At 34.5% G+C, this 19504-nt stretch overlaps 2 protein-coding genes and 1 long non-coding RNA gene across 5 annotated transcripts; 1 reads left to right on the forward strand and 2 right to left on the reverse strand.

Annotated features, from left to right (window-relative positions):
• Positions 1-3466: 3466 nt before the first annotated feature.
• Positions 3467-11125, forward strand: LOC143459514 (uncharacterized). 3 transcript variants are annotated; one of them, XM_076956712.1, is made up of 14 exons: positions 3475-3649; positions 4426-4557; positions 5150-5300; positions 5767-5911; positions 6026-6087; positions 6472-6541; positions 6677-6742; positions 6811-6993; positions 9108-9196; positions 9293-9483; positions 10037-10147; positions 10358-10585; positions 10664-10799; positions 10884-11125. In XM_076956712.1, the coding sequence occupies exons 2-14, from the start codon at positions 4494-4496 to the stop codon at positions 11050-11052; spliced, it is 1665 nt and encodes a 554-aa protein (XP_076812827.1). In that variant the 5' UTR covers positions 3475-3649; positions 4426-4493; the 3' UTR covers positions 11053-11125. The 3 variants fall into 3 exon arrangements, with proteins under 3 accessions (XP_076812825.1, XP_076812824.1, XP_076812827.1); XM_076956710.1 differs by having other exon boundaries at positions 3467-3649; positions 10043-10147; positions 10358-10799; XM_076956709.1 differs by having other exon boundaries at positions 3468-3649; positions 10358-10799.
• A 60-nt stretch (positions 11126-11185) lies between these two features.
• Positions 11186-13961, reverse strand: LOC143459515 (small ribosomal subunit protein eS28-like). The gene is made up of 4 exons (XM_076956713.1): positions 13852-13961; positions 13357-13404; positions 11601-11735; positions 11186-11444 (listed from the first exon to the last, which is right to left on the reverse strand). Exons 1-3 carry the CDS (start codon positions 13885-13887, stop codon positions 11613-11615), a joined length of 207 nt encoding a protein of 68 aa, XP_076812828.1. The 5' UTR covers positions 13888-13961; the 3' UTR covers positions 11186-11444; positions 11601-11612.
• Positions 13962-15679: 1718 nt separating this feature from the next.
• LOC143460687 (uncharacterized) lies at positions 15680-16245 on the reverse strand. Its single transcript, XR_013117935.1, has 3 exons — positions 15845-16245; positions 15781-15812; positions 15680-15748 (listed from the first exon to the last, which is right to left on the reverse strand). It is a non-coding gene; the product is annotated as an uncharacterized LOC143460687 (long non-coding RNA).
• Between the last annotated feature and the right edge of the window lie 3259 nt (positions 16246-19504).

Genomic DNA, 19504 nt, shown 5'->3' on the forward strand with positions numbered 1-19504 from the left:
AGTTACTCAGTAGTAGTTCAGTTCTGAACTTAGTAGTTATTCAGTAGTTTATTACTCAAGGAGACCTAAACCTACTTTATTAACTCAGGGTGATATCTTTCCCCATTTCTTTTCATACTATTTAGCTTTTGCTGCTCTTTCCAAAAGATTGAGTAGAAGTTATCAATTTTATCCTCATCTTGAGCTAAAAAAATGTATGATATTAACGTAAACTTCACAAAAACACACGACACAAAAAGACTGAGTTATATGCATTGTGTAGGTGCATCACATTACATTTGTAGCTTCATTAGAATAGTTATAAGTAACATATTCTGGATTACCAGCTTTGTAATCGGTATGATACCTGCTTTAACAATGGCTGTCATGTCATCTGACATAATTTTATCTACCTCCACTTGCACCGTATCATCAGCTAACAGAGTCGAAACCTTAGCTTCTAATTCTCTAATGCTAATAAAGAATTACTTCATAACAACAAGACTATCTTAAATAATACTGTTTTATTTCTATCTTCTGGCATTGCTCAATCTACATATAGTTAAGTGTAAAAAGCACAGCTACTGACACTGACAATCTTGCGAATGAGACTATTACTAATAGGATTACGAAGTGCAATATCACCAAATTTCATTAGCAGTAAAGGTGGAGGTAATTCGAGATGGTAGGTTAAATGTTGGCTGCGCTGATCGTTTTAAAGGTTGATCTTTAACCATATGGTAATAATTTAGCCTTTTCTGGTTGAGCCGTCCCTCCTTTTCATCTACACTACAACAACTCCTGCACTGACCACTTTCCTTGAGAAAAAGTTCACAACTTGCATTTCTAACAACAAGAAATTTGGTTCATTTAACAAGAAAAGTCACAAAATATGCCTAAGATACTGTGTACACTTTAAGTGCAATGCATTATCAGTGTTACCAAAAATAAGTAAGTATATGGTCACTAGCAGCATGCCATATTGACCCGTTACCGACATACACATAGGCTTATACATATGCTTGTTAACAACCAGTTCGCAGATGTCATTAAAATTCCAAGAACCGGTTCGCACGAACCGGCTGAATCCCACCACTCTATATGATTCATTCAATGTTAAATAATGATAAATTTCATTTATGTAACAAATGCAATAGGCACAATTGAAAAACTAGTTTCACCTGTATGCAAGTTTCCTAACCGTTGGTGCATTTTCAGAACTGAATGGTGTCATAGATTTGGTGGTCATGTGTGGCAGGCCACTTCCAGAACTATACAATCCAGAACATATTGAAAACGATTCAATATCTTTTATGGTGCCGTGTAGTGTTTGAGTAGTTATATCCAGGGAGTAAATACAACTTGAGCGAGGTGCTTTCCAGCCATAATAGCATATCCTTAATGACATGTCATATAATACTCCAATCGAGTATTTAGGTTGATCACAGCCATCATAAAAAGAAAAAACAAGATTTTTGTTTTCAAATGACCTCTGCCAACCTTTCGGCAAGCGAGCAGATTTCAAGGACGCAACAGATTTGAAATGTAATTTTGTTTCAAAGATACGCTTCTTCGGCGGCTTTCTTGAATGTACCTGCGCCAAAGTCAGCTTAGGCAAAGACAAAGTGGGTACTGCTCCTTCACGTAATTCTTTACGGGAACCCTCTGCAAAAAAACTCTTATTTGTGCATACATGAACATTTTCAATTTTGATACTTGTAATGGTACATATATTAATCTGAAACCACAGTGAAGGTTTGCACTAATAGCTTGTCGCAGATGCAGTGTTATGCTGTGCTCACTCGCTAGTAAATTTAATGAAGTTCTGCATCAAACCATCTCATGGAAAACAAACACTGCATCAAACGCTAGATATGCCATTACATTAAATATCTTTCCTCAATACACTAGTTACACTGCATGTAAGTCTATGTAGAACAAATTTTACTTAAAACAATGTCAGATCTTTCAAAATGCACTTCACACATTTTCACAGCATCTCGAGCAAATAGATTTTTTATGTGCTCGTCGCTTCTGCAAGCCAGCACGATACACTCCAACCTTTCTGCCCAGCTTTCCTTCTCCTTTTTTACAAATTTTCTCGAAGGTATCTTAAACAGAGTCACGGCAGGTGACCTGTTGTTGCACATTGGTAAACAGCACAAATTTGCCATTATTTTAGACTATTTAGCTTATTTCAATAACTTAAAGCCTGCAACATAAGACCTGTACTATTGAGTCTTAATCTGTAAAGTTTTTATTCTGCACGTGGAGCGAAATTTTATGCGCAGATGAAACAATACAATATGACTCGGTCTATCTAAATTTTTCATCCATTCATTTTATTTTTCACCTTAAATGTGGTGAACGAAAAAATCTTCCCGCGCAACTCAAGTAGGCTAAGCCATGCCTTGATACAAAACAGCAGCATTATCAGTTCAAGGAACTGAAAATAAGTTAATTGCTGAACCTAAAACTCTCACCTGATTTCATTAATTAATTTCAATTAAAGTTAACACCTATTGGATCCCAACAACTGCACCCTAATAATAAGACTAATCTGTTCCAGCAGCAAACAGATCTGAAAATCATTGTCGTCGTCTGCATGTTTATTGTTATGTAGTGAACCGTGACCGTGGAGAAAGTAGAATATGCTCCAAGAGAATAAAAGAAACAAACATGACGTCATGCGCAAAAGAGAAGTTTCTACTCATGTGTTTAAATCTCTTTGAATAGGGCTAAGTAAACCTGTTGACACCAAATTTGTGACGTCACATTAAGATTGTGAGTTTCCGTGTGAGTCCTATATTAGGGGAATTACCGTTGTATACCGTACGAACTATTTTTAAATAATTTGTACAAGATCAGCTCAGTGTAGCGTTATGGCCACTGGTAGCAGTAGTTGAGTAGTTCATTAACTTAAATCTTCAAACTGGTATCGTTTATTTGTCGCCATTGACTGTGGAGCGAAAAAGATGGTGCTAGCCTCTACAGTGTAATAAAACAAAAATTTACTCGCACAGAAGCTTAATCTGTAGCTTTTATATTTTTAGCTTTGGCATTTCAGTGGTCAATTTTAGCCTAAATTCAATTTTTTAAACTGTTCGTTTGCCGTTTTGGACGAATTAATCAAATACTTTTTCAAACACGTTTAGGGTTTAGGTTAGGCCATTAATAAGGCTATTCTTTATCAATGTAGCCTATATAGCCTATAACGCAAGAAAATGCCAGTGTTCTTTTGTGATAGGCCCCATATAATATGCAAACAGATAGAAAAAATTGACTTTGGTTATTTATGGTTTAATTAAAGTTAGATTTGGCTTAGCCCAAAAAGAAGATCTGTTCACGTTTAGGTTTTTGTTGGTACCATATGTTATGACATTTAAAAAGACACTAAAAAAAACTTCAAAGTTAAAATGTTTGATTTTTGCCAGTGAAATAGTCACAGCCTCTATTTTATTATTAGAAAACATGTGCCGAAGCTCAGACATAGCTTGTTGTGGAGAGGCATTTCCAAAGTGTGTCTATATACCAGATTACCAGACTGCAGAGTATGGCAGTTTTGGCCAAGATTTCGGTTGTGCAAAAAGCAAAATTCCGAAGTGCAAGGAAGCAGCTGGTGTGCACTGTGACTCGTGGTCCAAGACTGTCCGGCGTTTTTGCAGGCAAGGTGCGACCCTATACAATAGAAATCGGGGGAAAAATCAGTGTTTCTCATTTTTTTAGAGATATTACTTTTAAACACTAAATTTGCAGTATAAATTAGAGAAAAAGTTAGTGTCTTGTTTTTTTTTGTTTTTTAGAAATTGGTTTGCCCTAGTGTGCAATGCCATTTTAGAAAAAAAATCTTGGGTTTGCTCTTGCCATACTCTGCAGTCTGACCAGATTGGAAAGTTTGCTGTTGTTTGGGTGAGAAATCTCTCGTGCAACAACATGAAACAATAGGTATTACGTACATGCGCAATTAATTTTAATCCCCCACGCACTTAGCAAACTTTTCAATCTGGTGTCTGGATGATAATTTGAAGTATGCAAATTATAAAAAAATTAGTAATGATCACAATTACTCTTACTCTGAACATTAAAATTATTGAAGCGTTCTTTAAGCTATTTGCTGATTTTCTTGATGAATCAAGTAAGTTGCCAAATTTTTTGCACAGAGAGCATATTTACCACACAAGCCAAACTTAATAGCCTAATCTGTTGTGTTTAAACAACCACCTTTGTTAGTCTTTTATTTTAAATTGGCGTATATGTAAAATAAAATTTTAGCATGCATTTTGATCAGTCTCGTGCCTGAAACGATTTGATATAAAGTTTGCAACTTGCATGTATTAAAGTCTCGGTCACAGACATAAGATGTGCAACGTCTTACATACCAGTGCATTATGTACGAACGTAAACAGACTGGTTTTCTGAAAGTATGATTTAAATTTTTTGCTTTAGGTTTTCAAAATTATGTGATTATTTTCACGCAATTAGCCTGATAAATTTTGCAAAACCCATACAGTCCTATGTCGTACTCGAAATCAAAAGCTCAGCAATCATTTGTACAGTCTGGAAGAGGAATCAAAGCAGGTTAGTATGAGAAATATGAACATTGTTTTGTAGTGTTGTGACAATTTGAACTTTGTATGCCGATAAGACTATATATTTACATATATGCAAAATCTTTGATATAATTTAACCATTTATTGTAAAAGTGTTTCTAATTTCCTTGTTCTACTATGTAGTAAAGCAATTACTCAAACATTGTTGCATTAGATGGCGACACGATTAAAAATTTGTGTGAAAATGGCTACGGCACATTTTTATAGTTTTCAGTCACAATTTCACCTCAGTTATACATGCAACTGTGAACTCTTTTACACACCTTCGGTTAGGTTAATTACCAGACAAAAACACAACCACAACCATACTGACCATTATAGGTGTAACAAAATATTTAAAACCGTGGTGTTAAAGTCAAACTCTTTTATAATTACATTCAGGATTTCATGGGTTTTTAAAAGCTCATAGTTTTGTGCTAGACTTAGTCACATATTTTTGATTTTTGGAGATAAATGTGAGACAACAGTGCTAACATTGGCAACGCACTGTATGTGCTCTTGCTTTGTATACATTGCAACTGATTTGTGTTTGCTTATTTTATATTTGCTTCATCACTCAGCTTTGATACCAACGAGGGAGTACTCATTTTTGGAAGAATCATCCAGTGAAGAGAATTCTTTTTCTGCATCTAATTTTCTAAAAAATATTCCGAGCAGTGAAGAAAAAAAGAAACCTACAAAAACCTTCAAACATTCTCAAAGTCCTTTAAGGTCTTACAACTTTTAATGGTTTTATATCAGTTTCACTTTTCTAAATGCAGCCAGTGTAAAACTCTGTCTACCGTAACATAAGAAGTAGAAAGGATGGACTCACAACCTCTTTGCTCTGTGGTGTTAATTTTGTTATTTGTTCAAGTTTTTCCTTATATTTATTTTTGGAAAATGTACATTATATACTGTAGATACCAAAATTGATATTTTTGTTATGGTGAATACTGAATGGAAATATATTTCGCAAGTTTTAATTTTTTTGCGAGTTATGCCAAAATTATGTTGTCACACTCACAATCCATTTTGAGTCTAAGTGATTTGCTTTTTGATGTATTTGTGATGTATAAGACAATTGAATGATTCAATTTCGCGAGAATTTCTTATATTCTAAGTATTGCAACATTGCTTCCAATAGCTCTTTAATATATTTTCTTATATGTAATATTTTGGTATGTGATTTCTACAGCAAGCATAAAAGTGAATATTTTCGACCTAAAACTTCTCACGGATTGGTTGGTGAGGACGGAATCAGATATAAAGGGAGTTCAGCCCTTAGTCGGTTTGCAGCATTGGAAAAACGCATCAAATCAAGGCAAATTGAAACCACGTTGGTGAGTATTTTTCGATCAATAAATTTCATTAACTTTTTTCATCTCTTGGTTGGTCATGTAGTATTTGGATATTACTCCCTCTACCTTTGTTAATTAAAACACTTGTTGTCACAGAAAGCTTCATCTTCTTTTTCTGATTTGGACGCAAGCTCAGAATCTGAAGCTCAAGCATCAAAGTAGGTTACAATTTTATGTGTAATTTGTGTAAAAAGGGCGAAAGCTCCTAATCAGTAAAAATATTTATCGTGGTGTCATCCATAAATAAAGTTTTGCAAACATCAACGAGCATTTGATAGGAAATTGATGTTTGTTTAAAACAGTGTGCCCTAACCTTTTTCAATCAATTATTACTTTTATGGTGATCCAACAAAACTTTCCACGTACCCAGATTATATGTCAATCATAGTAGTATTATCATAATAATTTACAGACCTGTTTGTTTTTGTAGAGTTTGCTGTGGTTAGATTAATTTTCATGGACAAGTATCATTACTTAAATTATCATATTAATGATATTATCAAAGAATTAGTAAACTGATGCAACAGAAATACTGTTTGTAGAAAAGAAAGAGTTGAACATCCCGAACACCGCCTAAAAAGAAATGACATTCATTCATCTTTTACTAATGAAGTAAATGTTTTCATAAATACTGCCATCCATAGTAAATTGTGTTAAAATCACGATTATGCTCTTGAAGCATTGTGGTAACTTTTTCTATGCTATTTTATATATATATTATTTCTAATGTTGGTACATCTATGATAGGACGAAAAGAAAAATCCACGAAAAATAAATGACGAAGACAAAAATATTTCTAAAAAGAAGTCTGTTGTAAGTTGCCTGAACTGTTGATTTTGTAATTTCTTGGATATCATCCATGAATACAAATTGTTTTGTAGTCTTTTGCTAATCACCTGGTGCAGAGTGAACCCAGTGCTTCTGATGTGTCTCTGGATAATTTTATGCCTTACCATCCGAGTGATGACGATATCAGTCTAAATGACATGTTTTCAACTCCAAAACTGCAAAATGTGATGTCGCTTGATGATTTGATTTCAGCTTCAGATACAACTGCAGAAAAGGTCAAACCAAGCATCATAAAATCTTTGTAGATCATTCTTGCAGTTTCGATAGATTACACTGGCCAACAAAAAAATTTTGGCATAGAAGGTAAGAACGATTTTAGAGTTTATCAGGGGCTCTGAGCTCGAAAATGCCATTAGTTTTTGCAAATTGGCTCTAGTTTTTAAGATATTAGCGAATTTTGATATTTTTGGTACCTTTTAATTTTGAAGCTAGGTTGCATTTTATCTTAAGGAACAGCCTTTATTAAATGTTGTTGTAAGTCTGTCAGCACTAAAACCACAAGAATGAGCAAAAGCTAAAGACACAGTGAGATTAGCTAAATGAAGAAGTGCTGCATAAGTCTATTCTTTTCCATATATTCAACACAAAAAATGCCCCTTTTATTTGTATTTTCAACAGATTCTCCTAACATATTGCAATGTGTGAGACTAAGCTTCTAATACCACATTAAAACTTGCTTGAAGTGAACAATAAATAGCAGTAATTTGGTAATAACAAACCAAATTTGTAAAAACAGACGAAATAAACAAGCAATCAATTTTTTCATTTGCCACGGAGTATTCAAAGCAAAACACTATACGAAGAAATATACCTATCTCAGGATGTGCATTAATGAAGTTCTTAGATGCACTCTAGTTAATTACTCTAATTAGCTTAAAGTCATCTGCAGGAAAGTATATTTTGTTCGACTTTCGCCTGTAGTTTTGTTGTGGACAGCTTCGCATTAGGCACCAGCAGTAATCTGCCATCATGTGAGTATCACATCTACCTTGATATCTCTCTTCCGTTAAATTGATATCTTGGTGAAACCTTTCAACTTGTTCCTCACTCATATTTCCGAGGTTTTCTGGGAAGCGATCCAAGTGACTCAATAAATAGTGAACTTTTATGCTCATCCTTGATCCAAGAGCTTGAAAGTTTGTAAGCTTTACTTATGTGAGATCCACATAGTTGCTTGCTTTTGTGTTTCCAAGAAATCCTTTTACAACTGCAATGAAAGAGTGCCAGGCTGCCTTCTCAACTTCAGTCATATGTGATGGAAAAACTTAATCTTAAATTAATTTTCGTATTTGTGGTCCATCAAAAATTCCTGCTTTCAGCTTTTCAATACTAAGACCAGGAAATACTTTGCACAGGTGATCAAAACAAGCACCATCTTTATCTATAAACGCCTTGACAAATTGTTTCATCAAACCCAATTTGATGTGCAATGTGGGTAAAATGATGCGATCACGGCTGACCAAAGGTTCATTTACAACGTTTTTATCTTCATGCACAAGCTGTTCACGTATGGGCCATTCCTTTTTAATCCAGCGTTGATCAGTGGCCCGACTATCCCATTAACAAATAAAGCAGGGATACTTGGTGTAGCCGCCTTGTTGTCCTAAGAGAAAGTTGAACATTTTGAAATCAACTCATATCTCCCAGTTATGCTCAGTATAAGAAAGTTTCTTCAAGATCATCTTTACACTTTGGTAGTGTTCCTTTAAAACGAATTGGAACACAGGCAAACTTATTTTCGTTGTGAAATAGCACGCATTTCAAGCATTTGTTTGGAGCTGTCAATGAATAACCTCCATTTTTTTGGTTTATACTCAAATAGACCTATAGATGAAAGAAGTCCTTCGATGTTTTTACAGTACACAAAATTATCTTCTTGAGAGAAAAATTGCATTAACATTTCTTCTCTGCCCCGGTAAAACGTTATTTTTGTTTCCGAATCAAGAATGTTATGCTATGTGTTGATGTTAAGGCGTATGTTAGTGCTTGATGGGAGATGATATAAACTAATCTAAGGTCTTATTTACCTCCCAAGCGAGAAATTTGTGCAAGACAACTCAACATTTGCGCAAAACTAAATAGCTGCTTCACATGGCTTCAGTTTTTGTTAACCTATGTTACTCACTAGCATACATTTTTAACTTTTCATGGCATATTAAGGAAAAAGCAATATCTCAAAAACTAGAGCCAATTCAGCAAAAGTAATGGCATTTTCGGACTCAGCGCCCCTGATATACCCCTAAATCGATCTAACATATCATGCCTTTTGAAAAAAAAATTTTTATGAATTTTATTATATAAGTTATTTCATTAAAATGATCGTTAATAGGAAGATTATGGAGTGGGCATTCTTCAACTACATTCTGTCGATGAACTTCTTTCTACTGCAGAAGATGAACAACTTTCCTTCCAAGAAAAGTTAGTTGTTTATCAACGCTGTAAATTGTTTGTAATTCTGTGAGCATTTGGGAACGTAACAACCAATATTATACTGCAATATTATTTGTTTTGTAGATCACATTCTTCATCGTCAACAGACTCCAACAGCAATTTGTTTAATTTACATTCACTGGAAGAACTGGAGCAAGCACCAGCTCTTTCACCCATTCAACAGAAAAATGACCATGAGAACTTCCCAGGAAATATTTTTCAGCGTGATAAAACAAGATCGCCAGAGGTGTTTAAAGGAACTGGAACTGACAAGGGTAAAATGCAGTTAATTTGCTCTCAGTACATCCAATACCCCTTCCAATATAATTAATATTAAACTGTAGGTCTTTGTTCCACCAAGGTTGTACCTCAAAAAGTTCTACCTTGGACTGAAAGAAAATTTTTAAATTTACACATTGCGATTAATTTTCCCAATTTTTATCTGCTGGGTTGCAAAACTCTCGGATTATTTTTATGGGCCGCACCAACAAGTAATAGTGCTCACTCGTCTCAGGTTAATTAGAAATTGTTTGGATTGAATATAACATTTCAGACATGAAAACTTCTAGTACAGTAAATAACAACATGAAATTAAACTAGACAAAATTTATCCTACAGGATAATAACAAAAGGGAAGTTATGTTGATTGGTAAATTATGCTTTGATATTAATTATCATCTGTCAGATTTTTAAAAGTCTCAGCTTCCTCTCGCCTTTCACTTGCTACATAAAAATATTGTAAGATGAAGATTTTAAGAAAATATAACAAATTCATATTGTGTTTGAGTTGTCCATTTCTATTACTAGTCGGTTTACTGTAGCATGTAGTTGCAGACAAACCTATGACCTCAGGAAGCAATGATTATTCTTCTGATTTCCACTCTGATTCTGAGGATACATTAAAAGACACTGATAGCATTATGGAAGATCTAAGTGAAAGTAAATAGTTTGTTGTGCCTTGTTTGATATCAGAGGTCTGCTTAATGGTAATCTCAGGTTGAAATTATTTCAATTTTGCTAAATCCTGATGTTGATAAGGTTATTTTTGGTGGTAAAATAGTGATTTTAACTGGTTTGAAACTTTACACTACTAGTCCATTCAGTCAGGTAAATAGTTACAGTAGTTAGTGTTACAATTTTGTTTTTCAGAAAGTATGAAAACAGAATCTTCAGTTAAAACTGCAACTGTATCTTTGCAAAGTAACTCAACTGTTGCAGAATCTATTGAAAAAGGGACCTCCTATTCAGAGTCTTTTGAATCTGTTTCTTCAAGTTGTGCAACAATACCTTCAACTGTACAGAAGAAATCGGTTGCACATCTTGAGGCATCTGTACAAACAGATCCTGTGAGGGTATTGGGTGCTAATGGTGTTACAGGTTGGCTTCCATTAATAGGAAGTTGCGTTCAAGTGTCATTTTATAACTACAATTTTGACTACTGTCTATTGTGTATAGATTTTGCAAGATCAGACAAAACATTTTTTTCACCTTCCCCGATAATTTCCAATGAAGCACTTGTAGTCTTAACATCTTATTCGCCAGGTGTGCTGGCACTACATGAAATGCTGAAGCAGCAATTGGTCCTCACCAAGTAACATATCCTTCTTTAAATAAATGTTGACTTTAAAATGCTCTTATTCAAAGATATACCCTACCGGTATTGTTTTTTGTACAGGAATTTCATTGAGCGTTCAGAAAGATTACGCAAAACTGCTGCTGAGTCACTTGTTGCAGACTATCAGTATGCCTCACTGCAAGAAGCAAAAGAGTTGATTGATCTACGTCGACAACGGCTCTCTTTGCCAGCAAAATATTCCGAGATGAAATCAAAAATCCGATCATAGAATCATTTTCATAGAATACTCAGTATATATATTATCTATTTTTGTAAGACTTAATAAAAAAAATTGCCACGAATTGTCTGAAACTTTCTGTTTCCGGTAGTTCAGTTTTGAAACACTAAAACTACACTGAATATATAAATAAATGCAGTTTTATTCACCAGTTCCCCAGTTTCATCAATGTTCTTCACATCTACTACAATCAAATACAGGAAACATATATGCCACTATTTATAGCAACGAAAAGCATTTTACAAGTGTCTTCAAGCTCATGTGGGTGTATTCTGAAGCACCAGAAAATCCCGGTGGATTTGTAGATTGAGGCATCGCGGTTAGTTGCGAATCTTCTACATTTGAAAGTGCGATGACAAGGTACAAGGGAACTGGTTGCATTTCTATAAACAAAAGAAGCTCAATATACTTTTTGCTCCTGCACAACTCCTACCAATTTATAATATAAGCCCTAAAAGGATTTCACTATTTAAATATTAAGTTTGCTATAGTGCAGAAAACTGTTAATCTGAATTGGCTAACAATATAAAAGCCCTTACATGGTTTTATATCTATCGAAGCCTCCTGGCTTCTCTTTCTGACTCTAGAAGAGTCAAAATGTCACCTTCGCGCACTGGGCCTTTAACATTACGAATGATGGAGCGAGAAGAGTCGTCCAGGAATTCAACACGTACCTAAATCACAACAACAAAACAAGCATTAAATAATGATATACCATGATTCTTATTTAGATTTATCCTTAAACAGAATGCAACAGTCCAATGAAAGTGACTGAAATGATGATAAAATCATGTTATTTAGCTGTATACAAAAACACACCACAATTCTACGAAGCCTAAAATCGGTAATGTACAACTAAGTTAGCAATATCTCATAAACAGAATCAAATCATTTCTTGGCCATATGACACAGAGTCATCACATAAGTGAATATATTAAGGTCAAGTCAACCAAACAACTCGTTAAAAATTGGGTATTATCAAAAAATTTTACTGAAGATTCCAGACTAATTTGGATTTTAACTGAAGTTCGATCAGAAAACTGAACTGCAGAGTGTGACAGTTTTCTCTGAGATATTGAGTTTGCAGAAGCAAAAATTCTGGTGTGAAAGGAGACAGTTGATGGGCCAAGAATGACCGGCGTTTATGGTAAGTTTATTTATGGCAAGCTGCAACCTTATATAAGAGAAAACGGAGAAAAATGGTGTCTCTTTTAAAAGACAGCTTTTTTGCTGGTGCACAATAGACCCTTTTCAGGTTACGGCAACTATCTTGTTTTGGGTGGCAAGATTTTTGCGAACGCCTATACTTAACAGTGGAAATTAATTTAGTTTTGGTACATTTTGAATACTGATGGAATTCATTGCAACTACACCATTTGATTAAAGTCCTATACACAAATAATTAAGTTACCTATGATGTTTAAAAATGTCTCACTTGGTAAGTTTCCGAAGTTGAAAATGATCACTTTGGTATAAAAAATGCCTTGGTGAAAATTCCGTAAATTTTTTCACCGCATAGTGTCTCTGCTGCTTGTGTTGATACTAAGCATTGTATTGTTGTTTCGTTAAAGACCCTATGCAATGAATACTGGTAACTGTAATGATAGTCCTCCTTCCTTGTAGCGTGTACATGCATAAATCTATTGACTTGGTTGACCCCACTGTGCAGCATAAAGATTTAACTGGTGCCAAATTATGACCCGCTACAAATTTGAAAGTGAACTAAGTTATGAAGTTACGCAAAACACATGACTCACAAATGTTTTTCGTTGAAACATTTTGCTCATGATAATATGCAATTAACTGAGACAAAAACTGATGTGATAAGCCAATCCATTCCTTTAAGCAGTATGCGATTAACCAACATTTTTACTTAACGTTAGATAGGCTTTGATTTGGGTCTTTTTATTTGTAAGCAATAAAACCATATATGCATTTTAAGCGGTTGTGTTCTCCTGCAAGACTCTGCAGTCTGGTTAACCATAGTTGAAAGTGTGGCATTTGCAAGACTGATATTCATCAACATATATGCCAAACCTTTTTATTTTCAAGCCGATTTATGAAATAAAAAGCTGGTTCTTTGAACGCTAATTTACAATCAATAAACAGAGTTGATATTTCAGTGCATACTAAATTTTACATTTTTGGACGTACGATTTGTTTTCAAAAAATGCATGTCAGCAGATAGATTTAAGTTAGGCTTTAATTAGTGTAAAATAATGTGACAAAGTTCTAGCTGTGAACATACAATTTGTTTTTGGTTAAAAAATGACAACCATAGCGTATTTAGTCTACCTGAGTACATTGTCCTTGTGAACCAGTTCTTCCAACAACTTTTGTGACCTACATAAACCAAGATGTTTTGTATATTTTGGGCTTTATATAATAAATACAAATTCTGTAAATATCAATAAAGCAAAAATTTTAGATTAGTAGCCTACAGTGTAAAACATGCTTGGACTATAGTAACATTTAACAACACTGATTCCATGATACTGGGTCCGACTGGAAAATATGTAGCTTTCAACATGAGTAAACCAAAGGCAGAACTTCTAGCTTGAGGACATAACTTAAAAATCTTAATTTTTTTTAATGCACGCTAAAAACTTCTTGTTTTACACCAGATTTCTGCTCGAAAATCGTCATACTTTCCAGTCGGGGGTAGCAGACTAGCAGTAGAGATTCATTATTACGTTTGAGGCGATAAATTTTCTATTCTTATCCACTGAAGACTCAGTTAAATAAAAATTAAACATCAAGATTATATGTAAATAATACCATCCTTTTCACCTTAGCCAACTTTGAGGAATCCGTACCACGCTCCATGTTGCAGGGTAGAAAGAAAGAAGCTGGGGAAAAACCACACGATACTTGATGTTTTCACACTTACTCAAACAAATATATTCCGTTGAATTATTTTTCCATACATCCTGTGACCATTTTTCCAAAAACTAAAAATTCTTAACACTTTGTAACTTGGAAATTTTTTTAAAACTTTTAATGAAATAGTTAATTACTACGGTGGCCGATAGGTACTGTTTACCCATGGCAAGGAGACTAAAATCTAGCACTATGTTATTAGCTATTTAGCATTATATGCTATATTGCATTATCAACATAAGATCTAGTCTAGGGGGGCCCCGGGGACATGCTTTTTAAGAAAAAAGTTGTCTTTACCAGTTTTAAAATAACGTAAAACACAATAACCTTTGCGCCTTTTTCAAAAGAGGCAGTTGTTTGGGAAAGTAATCTTCTGGACTTGTTTTAAAATTTTTGTTTCTTACTCTCATAAATTTTGAAAAATGGTCTAGCACTTACTTTTTGCGCGTGTCCAAGTTAGGGTTTTTCGTTAAACGTTATTAAATTTATACTTTTATTCCTCTTTGCTTTTCCATTGTTGATCTCACCGCGCGTCGCTGGATGGAGGTTGTAGAAATAGAGCTCTGGTGAGTGTTTGGAAAAGCACCCCATTCGTCTACTTTCCGCCCATTAAAATGGTCCAGAGTACGGGAATGTTTTCCCATTCCAATGGTTGAAAGTATGCCTTTCTTACCCTAGAGTAAGATATATGCCTTTGGAATGGGGAGAATTTTACTTCGGTACAAGTATGGTTTGTGAACCCCATTCGTCTATTTTTCTGCCCATTAAAATGGACCTGCTTTCAGCAATGGGGTTTCCCACAAACCATATTTCTGCCGAAGTAAACATCTCCCCATTCCAAATGCATATATCTTACTCTAGGGTAAGAAAGGCATACTTCCTGCCATTGGAATGGGAAAATATTACCGCATTTTCACCCATTTCAATGGGCGGAAAGCAGACGAATCGGGTGGGAAAAGTCACCCATGACGGGACATTGCCCAAGTTAGGACAGGGTGATAATTTTCCTTCAGCCATTAGATAGCACAAAAACGACTTTCGCTGTCCATTACATTAAGGCATACGTGTCAAACTCCCGGCCCGCGGGCCACATCCGGCCCGCTTTACATTAATACTTTGCCCGCAATACTATTTTATACATAGAATTATTTCTGGCCCGAGAGATCATTGTATAGTAAAACTTATTTTTTTCAAGCAAGAAACAAGATTATAACAAATCGTAAAATACAGCAGCACAGCAGTTGCCCCACAATACGACAGAATAAATCGATTTATTCTAACGCTTGTAATCTGGGCTGCTTTTTTCTTTATAGTTTGTTAATTCTTTAATGCTTTTGCAAAGAGAAAAAAGAAACATACCGATGTAAGAGAAGAATAATCAAAAATAGCCCAGTCAAAAATCGTCAAAAACATCAAAAATTTGGTGTTGTTTCGCTGCCTGTTCCAACTCATGTTTCTTGTCACGAAATGTTCAATCAAGTTTTAACCTTGACCGGCCCGCGGCGTTAAATAAGTTTTGAGTTTTGGCCCCTGGTGCGATTGAGTTTGACACCCCTGCATTAAGGCCTTCTTTTGACATGCTAACTAAATACTAGCTTACTTTGTATTTTGAGCGATTTTAATCAGAAAAAGATCGCAAATTTAAATTCTTCAGGTTTTAGTTTGAAATTGCATTTGATTTTTGTTATTATAGCTCACTAACAATAAAAATGCACGGGTTAATATAATAGCCTATGTGATAACTAGGGCAACCAGTTTTTTGACCTAAAAAGTTTAAATTTTGACCTTAAAATTTGCAAATTTTGACCTCATTTTGACCAAAAAAGTTTAAATTTTGACCTTATTTTGACCTAAAAAGTTTAAATTTTGACCTTATTTTGACCTAAAACGTTTAAATTTTGACCTTATTTTGAAAAACGCTATACTGATAGTCTCTACACTGTCTACAGCAACTTTCTAATCTAAAGCTGCATTTAAAAATGACAAAATGCTTTTCTAGTGTTGACTTTTTTCGTTTCTGCGTATTAAGATTGACAACTTGCAGTTTCAAATGCAATGCCGTCACATCGTGACGTCACCAAACGCGCTGAAAAGCCTTCCCTCTCTTTGTGGCTTTGGTTCTAAGTAAAATTTGCGGCACTGGAATTGTTTGCGGTACAAGAAAAGAGAAAAACGGAAGAATAATATTACAAAATGGTTACAAAATTACAAGTTTAATAGATTTTGACCTAAAAAAAAGACCTAAAGAAACAATTTGACCGTACTTTGACCTAACGTAACATTTTGACTTTATTTGACCTAATAACTTCTATACCACACGTCGTACAAAGCTGAAATTTGTTTTGTACTTGTTTGATAACATTCTGGGCAGGTTTAAAAAAATTGACCATATTGACTTTTGGTTGCCCTAGTGATAACTATAAATTGGCAGACATAGCGGTTTGTCATACAGAAACGGTTCATCAAAAGTTCAATAGTTTCTCTAAGAATCTAAGATCGTCAGATCGAATACTGCATTGTCCCCACTTGGGGAGCTAGCGATAACTTATACCTCGATGGTGTTGTGACTGATATTTTTATTTTTACAACTTTTGACTTAGTTTGGATCTAACGTTTGTATTTGTAACAGGTTAAATACATATTTATCAAAATTTATTATGGTGCGAACAAAAAAATGGAAATCGTGTAAGATCCCATATAGAACAAAAATAACATTTTATCTGTTATAGGAAATATGTTACAGCAAATTTGTTTATCCGCAAATTTTCAACCGTTTATAATATTTTATAAATTCTCTGGTAGAATCGAAACAAAACAATTAAAATATAAATATGTAGGCTATAACGCAAACAAAAAGCTCATTGGCAGCGTCATCTAACGAAAATTTTTCAAAAGTTAGTTGTTAAATTACGTAGGCCATTCTTGAAATAGAAACAAAACATTTCTTAAATCCGAAAGAAATACTACACATTTTCATTTTTGCAGCTTCTATCTCGTTAAGCAGTTTTTTGATGACAAATGAATAGTCTAACGAGTAAATATGATATCTAACCTTTGGTTGTGTGGTTGGTTTGCATTAGTTCGTTATCTTGTAGTTTCAAACGTATATGCTAAGTGAGCAGTAAACAAATCGTTGTTAAGTTTTGGGTGGTTTTATAGAAACAACTGCCATCAATATTAATAATTAATTAATCAATCGCACCAGAAATTCAGTCAAACTTTCCTCTAAATTAATGACTCCAAGCAGATCCTAACCATTACATGCAAACACGAAGGTACGTTCAAAATTGGGCCGAAAACGCTTTTTGCCCTAAGCAGGTATCACTTAGTTTACACAAGTAAGCTGTAATGGTAAGCCATTACAGCTCAAATTGTGCAAGATTTTACAAACTAGGGATTGCATTGTTTAAGCAAAATCAAGAAAAAGTAGGTTACCAATTCAATATGCTGTAGGCCTATTTGCAAACCATTTGGTCAAGTTATGATTAGAAAATAATTGTTGTTACAGCATAATCTTCAACTTATAGCCAGGTAGTCATAATCTTTATATCTTTGAAAAAGGCAGTTAAGACAACTTTGAAAGATAGGTGCAGGGTAGATACTGTTTTGTTTTGCGTTGTTCTGAGTCATTCTATGGTCGGTTTGTTGTTTTTGGCTCTGGTGACTTAATGTGTTGTAAGTCTCTATACGACTGAGCAGACCAAACGCATAAGTAGGGCTTTTGTCCGTTAAATGCGGTGACAATGATGCATGGGTTATAAAGATCGTAGACAATGACGTGATATATTTTTATTTGGTCTGACGTAATTTGCCCTAAAGGATCTTTTCGTCTGCTCATGAGTAAAATGTCATGTTAATACTCGCTTGTAGTAAGTGTTTTTGAGGTGCTCTGAGAAACATTATGCACAATTCTCCGTACCTTTTTAATGACAAATGCAATGCATACAGACATGATGTAATGTTAAGCAATTCCATTGATATCTGATTTATTATACAAGTGGTAATTTTAAATCATATATGCTATGTGCCAAAAATCTTTTTGAGGATTTCACTTGGGCGCAGGGTGCCACAGCTTCCTGCTGAAATAAATCAAGTATGTCTATATCCTTAAAATAATAAATAAAACATTCTCAGTTTAAAGTACTTTGGTTGCGAAGCGCAATCATACCTATCGTAGCATCTGATGAAAACATATATGAGCAGTAAACTGATTACTGCTAGTAAAATTCTCCCATTAAATTTATCATCAAAACCTATTCATAAATTTGCAGCGCTGCTTGATTTTGTATATATAGTTGTTACTCACTTATAGAGTTGGCTTTATCCAAACTTAGACGCATTGTGTACACTTTGTCATATAGGTTTATTTTTGGCATATGTGACATAAATAAATTTTGACGTCGTTGAACAAATTGTAAATACCAGGCGAAAAAATCTTAGTGCAACGAGTTTGATAACAAGGCTTCAAAAATTATTTAGACAAGTTTGTGACTTGTGTAATCGAGATTTAAAGCCTGTAAGGACATCTTCAATGAAAACTCTTGTGTTGAAAACTTTAATGAAAACTTCTTTGCACAGGGAACAGCCTTACTTTTCAATAGATTTGTCATAAAATCTGCTGAGGCGGCAGACTTCGATGACCGCAAGGTCTTTCGCCACCCCAAGCCAAGCAACTATTAAATTTTGTTAAGTTGTGTTATTTATTTATTGTTTGAATTCCGAAAATAGATTTTCTCTCTCTCGTTGTTTTAAGTTTAAGGTAAATAAAACATATGCTGTTATTGCCAAAATTGCAATCGTGACGAGAAATTCATAACATGATGTTAGCAACCATCTAATAAAAAAATTCTGTAAAAGAAGAGGTGTTTTTAGGCCACTCGGGCTAGATCTTTGGGTGTTTTGGTTTTAGTTGTCGGAGTTGGTTATATTTGCTGGGACAAAAAGTGGAGTGGCCGACGAGCGAGGGAAAACGGAATTTTTTTTAAAGCCAATCACATGCAAGCTAACCATTAAAGCCGGCTATATAATAGAAACGACTAATCGTTAAAAAAGTAATTATACTTTCAGCAAATCACGTCTGCCTTTGCTTATACAGTCTGTTAGTTATTAGTAGGGCAACCAAAAGTCAATATGGTCAATTTTTTTTTACCTGCCCAGAATGCTATGAAACAAGCACAAAACAAGTTTCAGCTTTGTACGACGTGTGGTATAGAAGTTATTAGGTCAGATAAAGTCAAAATGTTACGTTAGGTCAAAATACGATCAAATTGTTTCGTTAGGTCTTTTTTTTAGGTCAAAATCTATTAAACTTGTAATTTTGTAACCATTTTGTAATATTATTCTTCCGTTTTTCTCTTTTCTTGTACCGCAAACAATTCCAGTCCCGCAAATTTTACTTAGAACCAAAGCCACAAAGAGAGGGAAGGCTTTTCAGCGCGTTTGGTGACGTCACGATGTGACGGCATTGCATTTGAAACTGCAAGTTGTCAATCTTAATACGCAGAAACGAAAAAAAAGTCAACACTAGAAAAGCATTTTGTCATTTTTAAATGCAGCTTTAGAT

The sequence above is a fragment of the Clavelina lepadiformis genome, chromosome 5 (assembly GCF_947623445.1).
Source record: "Clavelina lepadiformis chromosome 5, kaClaLepa1.1, whole genome shotgun sequence".
NCBI lineage: Eukaryota > Metazoa > Chordata > Ascidiacea > Aplousobranchia > Clavelinidae > Clavelina > Clavelina lepadiformis.

What these genes read in the sequence shown, in the direction of transcription:
- LOC143459514 (XM_076956709.1), top strand. Translation starts at nt 4,494, where the DNA reads ATGTCGTACTCGAAATCAAAAGCTCAGCAATCATTTGTACAGTCTGGA. An exon ending in GGCAAATTGAAACCACGTTG is followed by an intron (nt 5,912 to 6,025) that starts GTGAGTATTTTT and finishes TTGTTGTCACAG; the next exon opens with AAAGCTTCATCTTCTTTTTC. An exon ending in CAGATACAACTGCAGAAAAG is followed by an intron (nt 6,994 to 9,107) that starts GTCAAACCAAGC and finishes GATCGTTAATAG; the next exon opens with GAAGATTATGGAGTGGGCAT.
- LOC143459515 (XM_076956713.1), bottom strand. Translation starts at nt 13,887, where the DNA reads ATGGAGCGTGGTACGGATTCCTCAAAGTTGGCTAAG. An exon ending in ATTCCTCAAAGTTGGCTAAG is followed by an intron (nt 13,405 to 13,851) that starts GTGAAAAGGATG and finishes TGGTTTATGTAG; the next exon opens with GTCACAAAAGTTGTTGGAAG. An exon ending in CACAAGGACAATGTACTCAG is followed by an intron (nt 11,736 to 13,356) that starts GTAGACTAAATA and finishes GTTGTGATTTAG; the next exon opens with GTACGTGTTGAATTCCTGGA.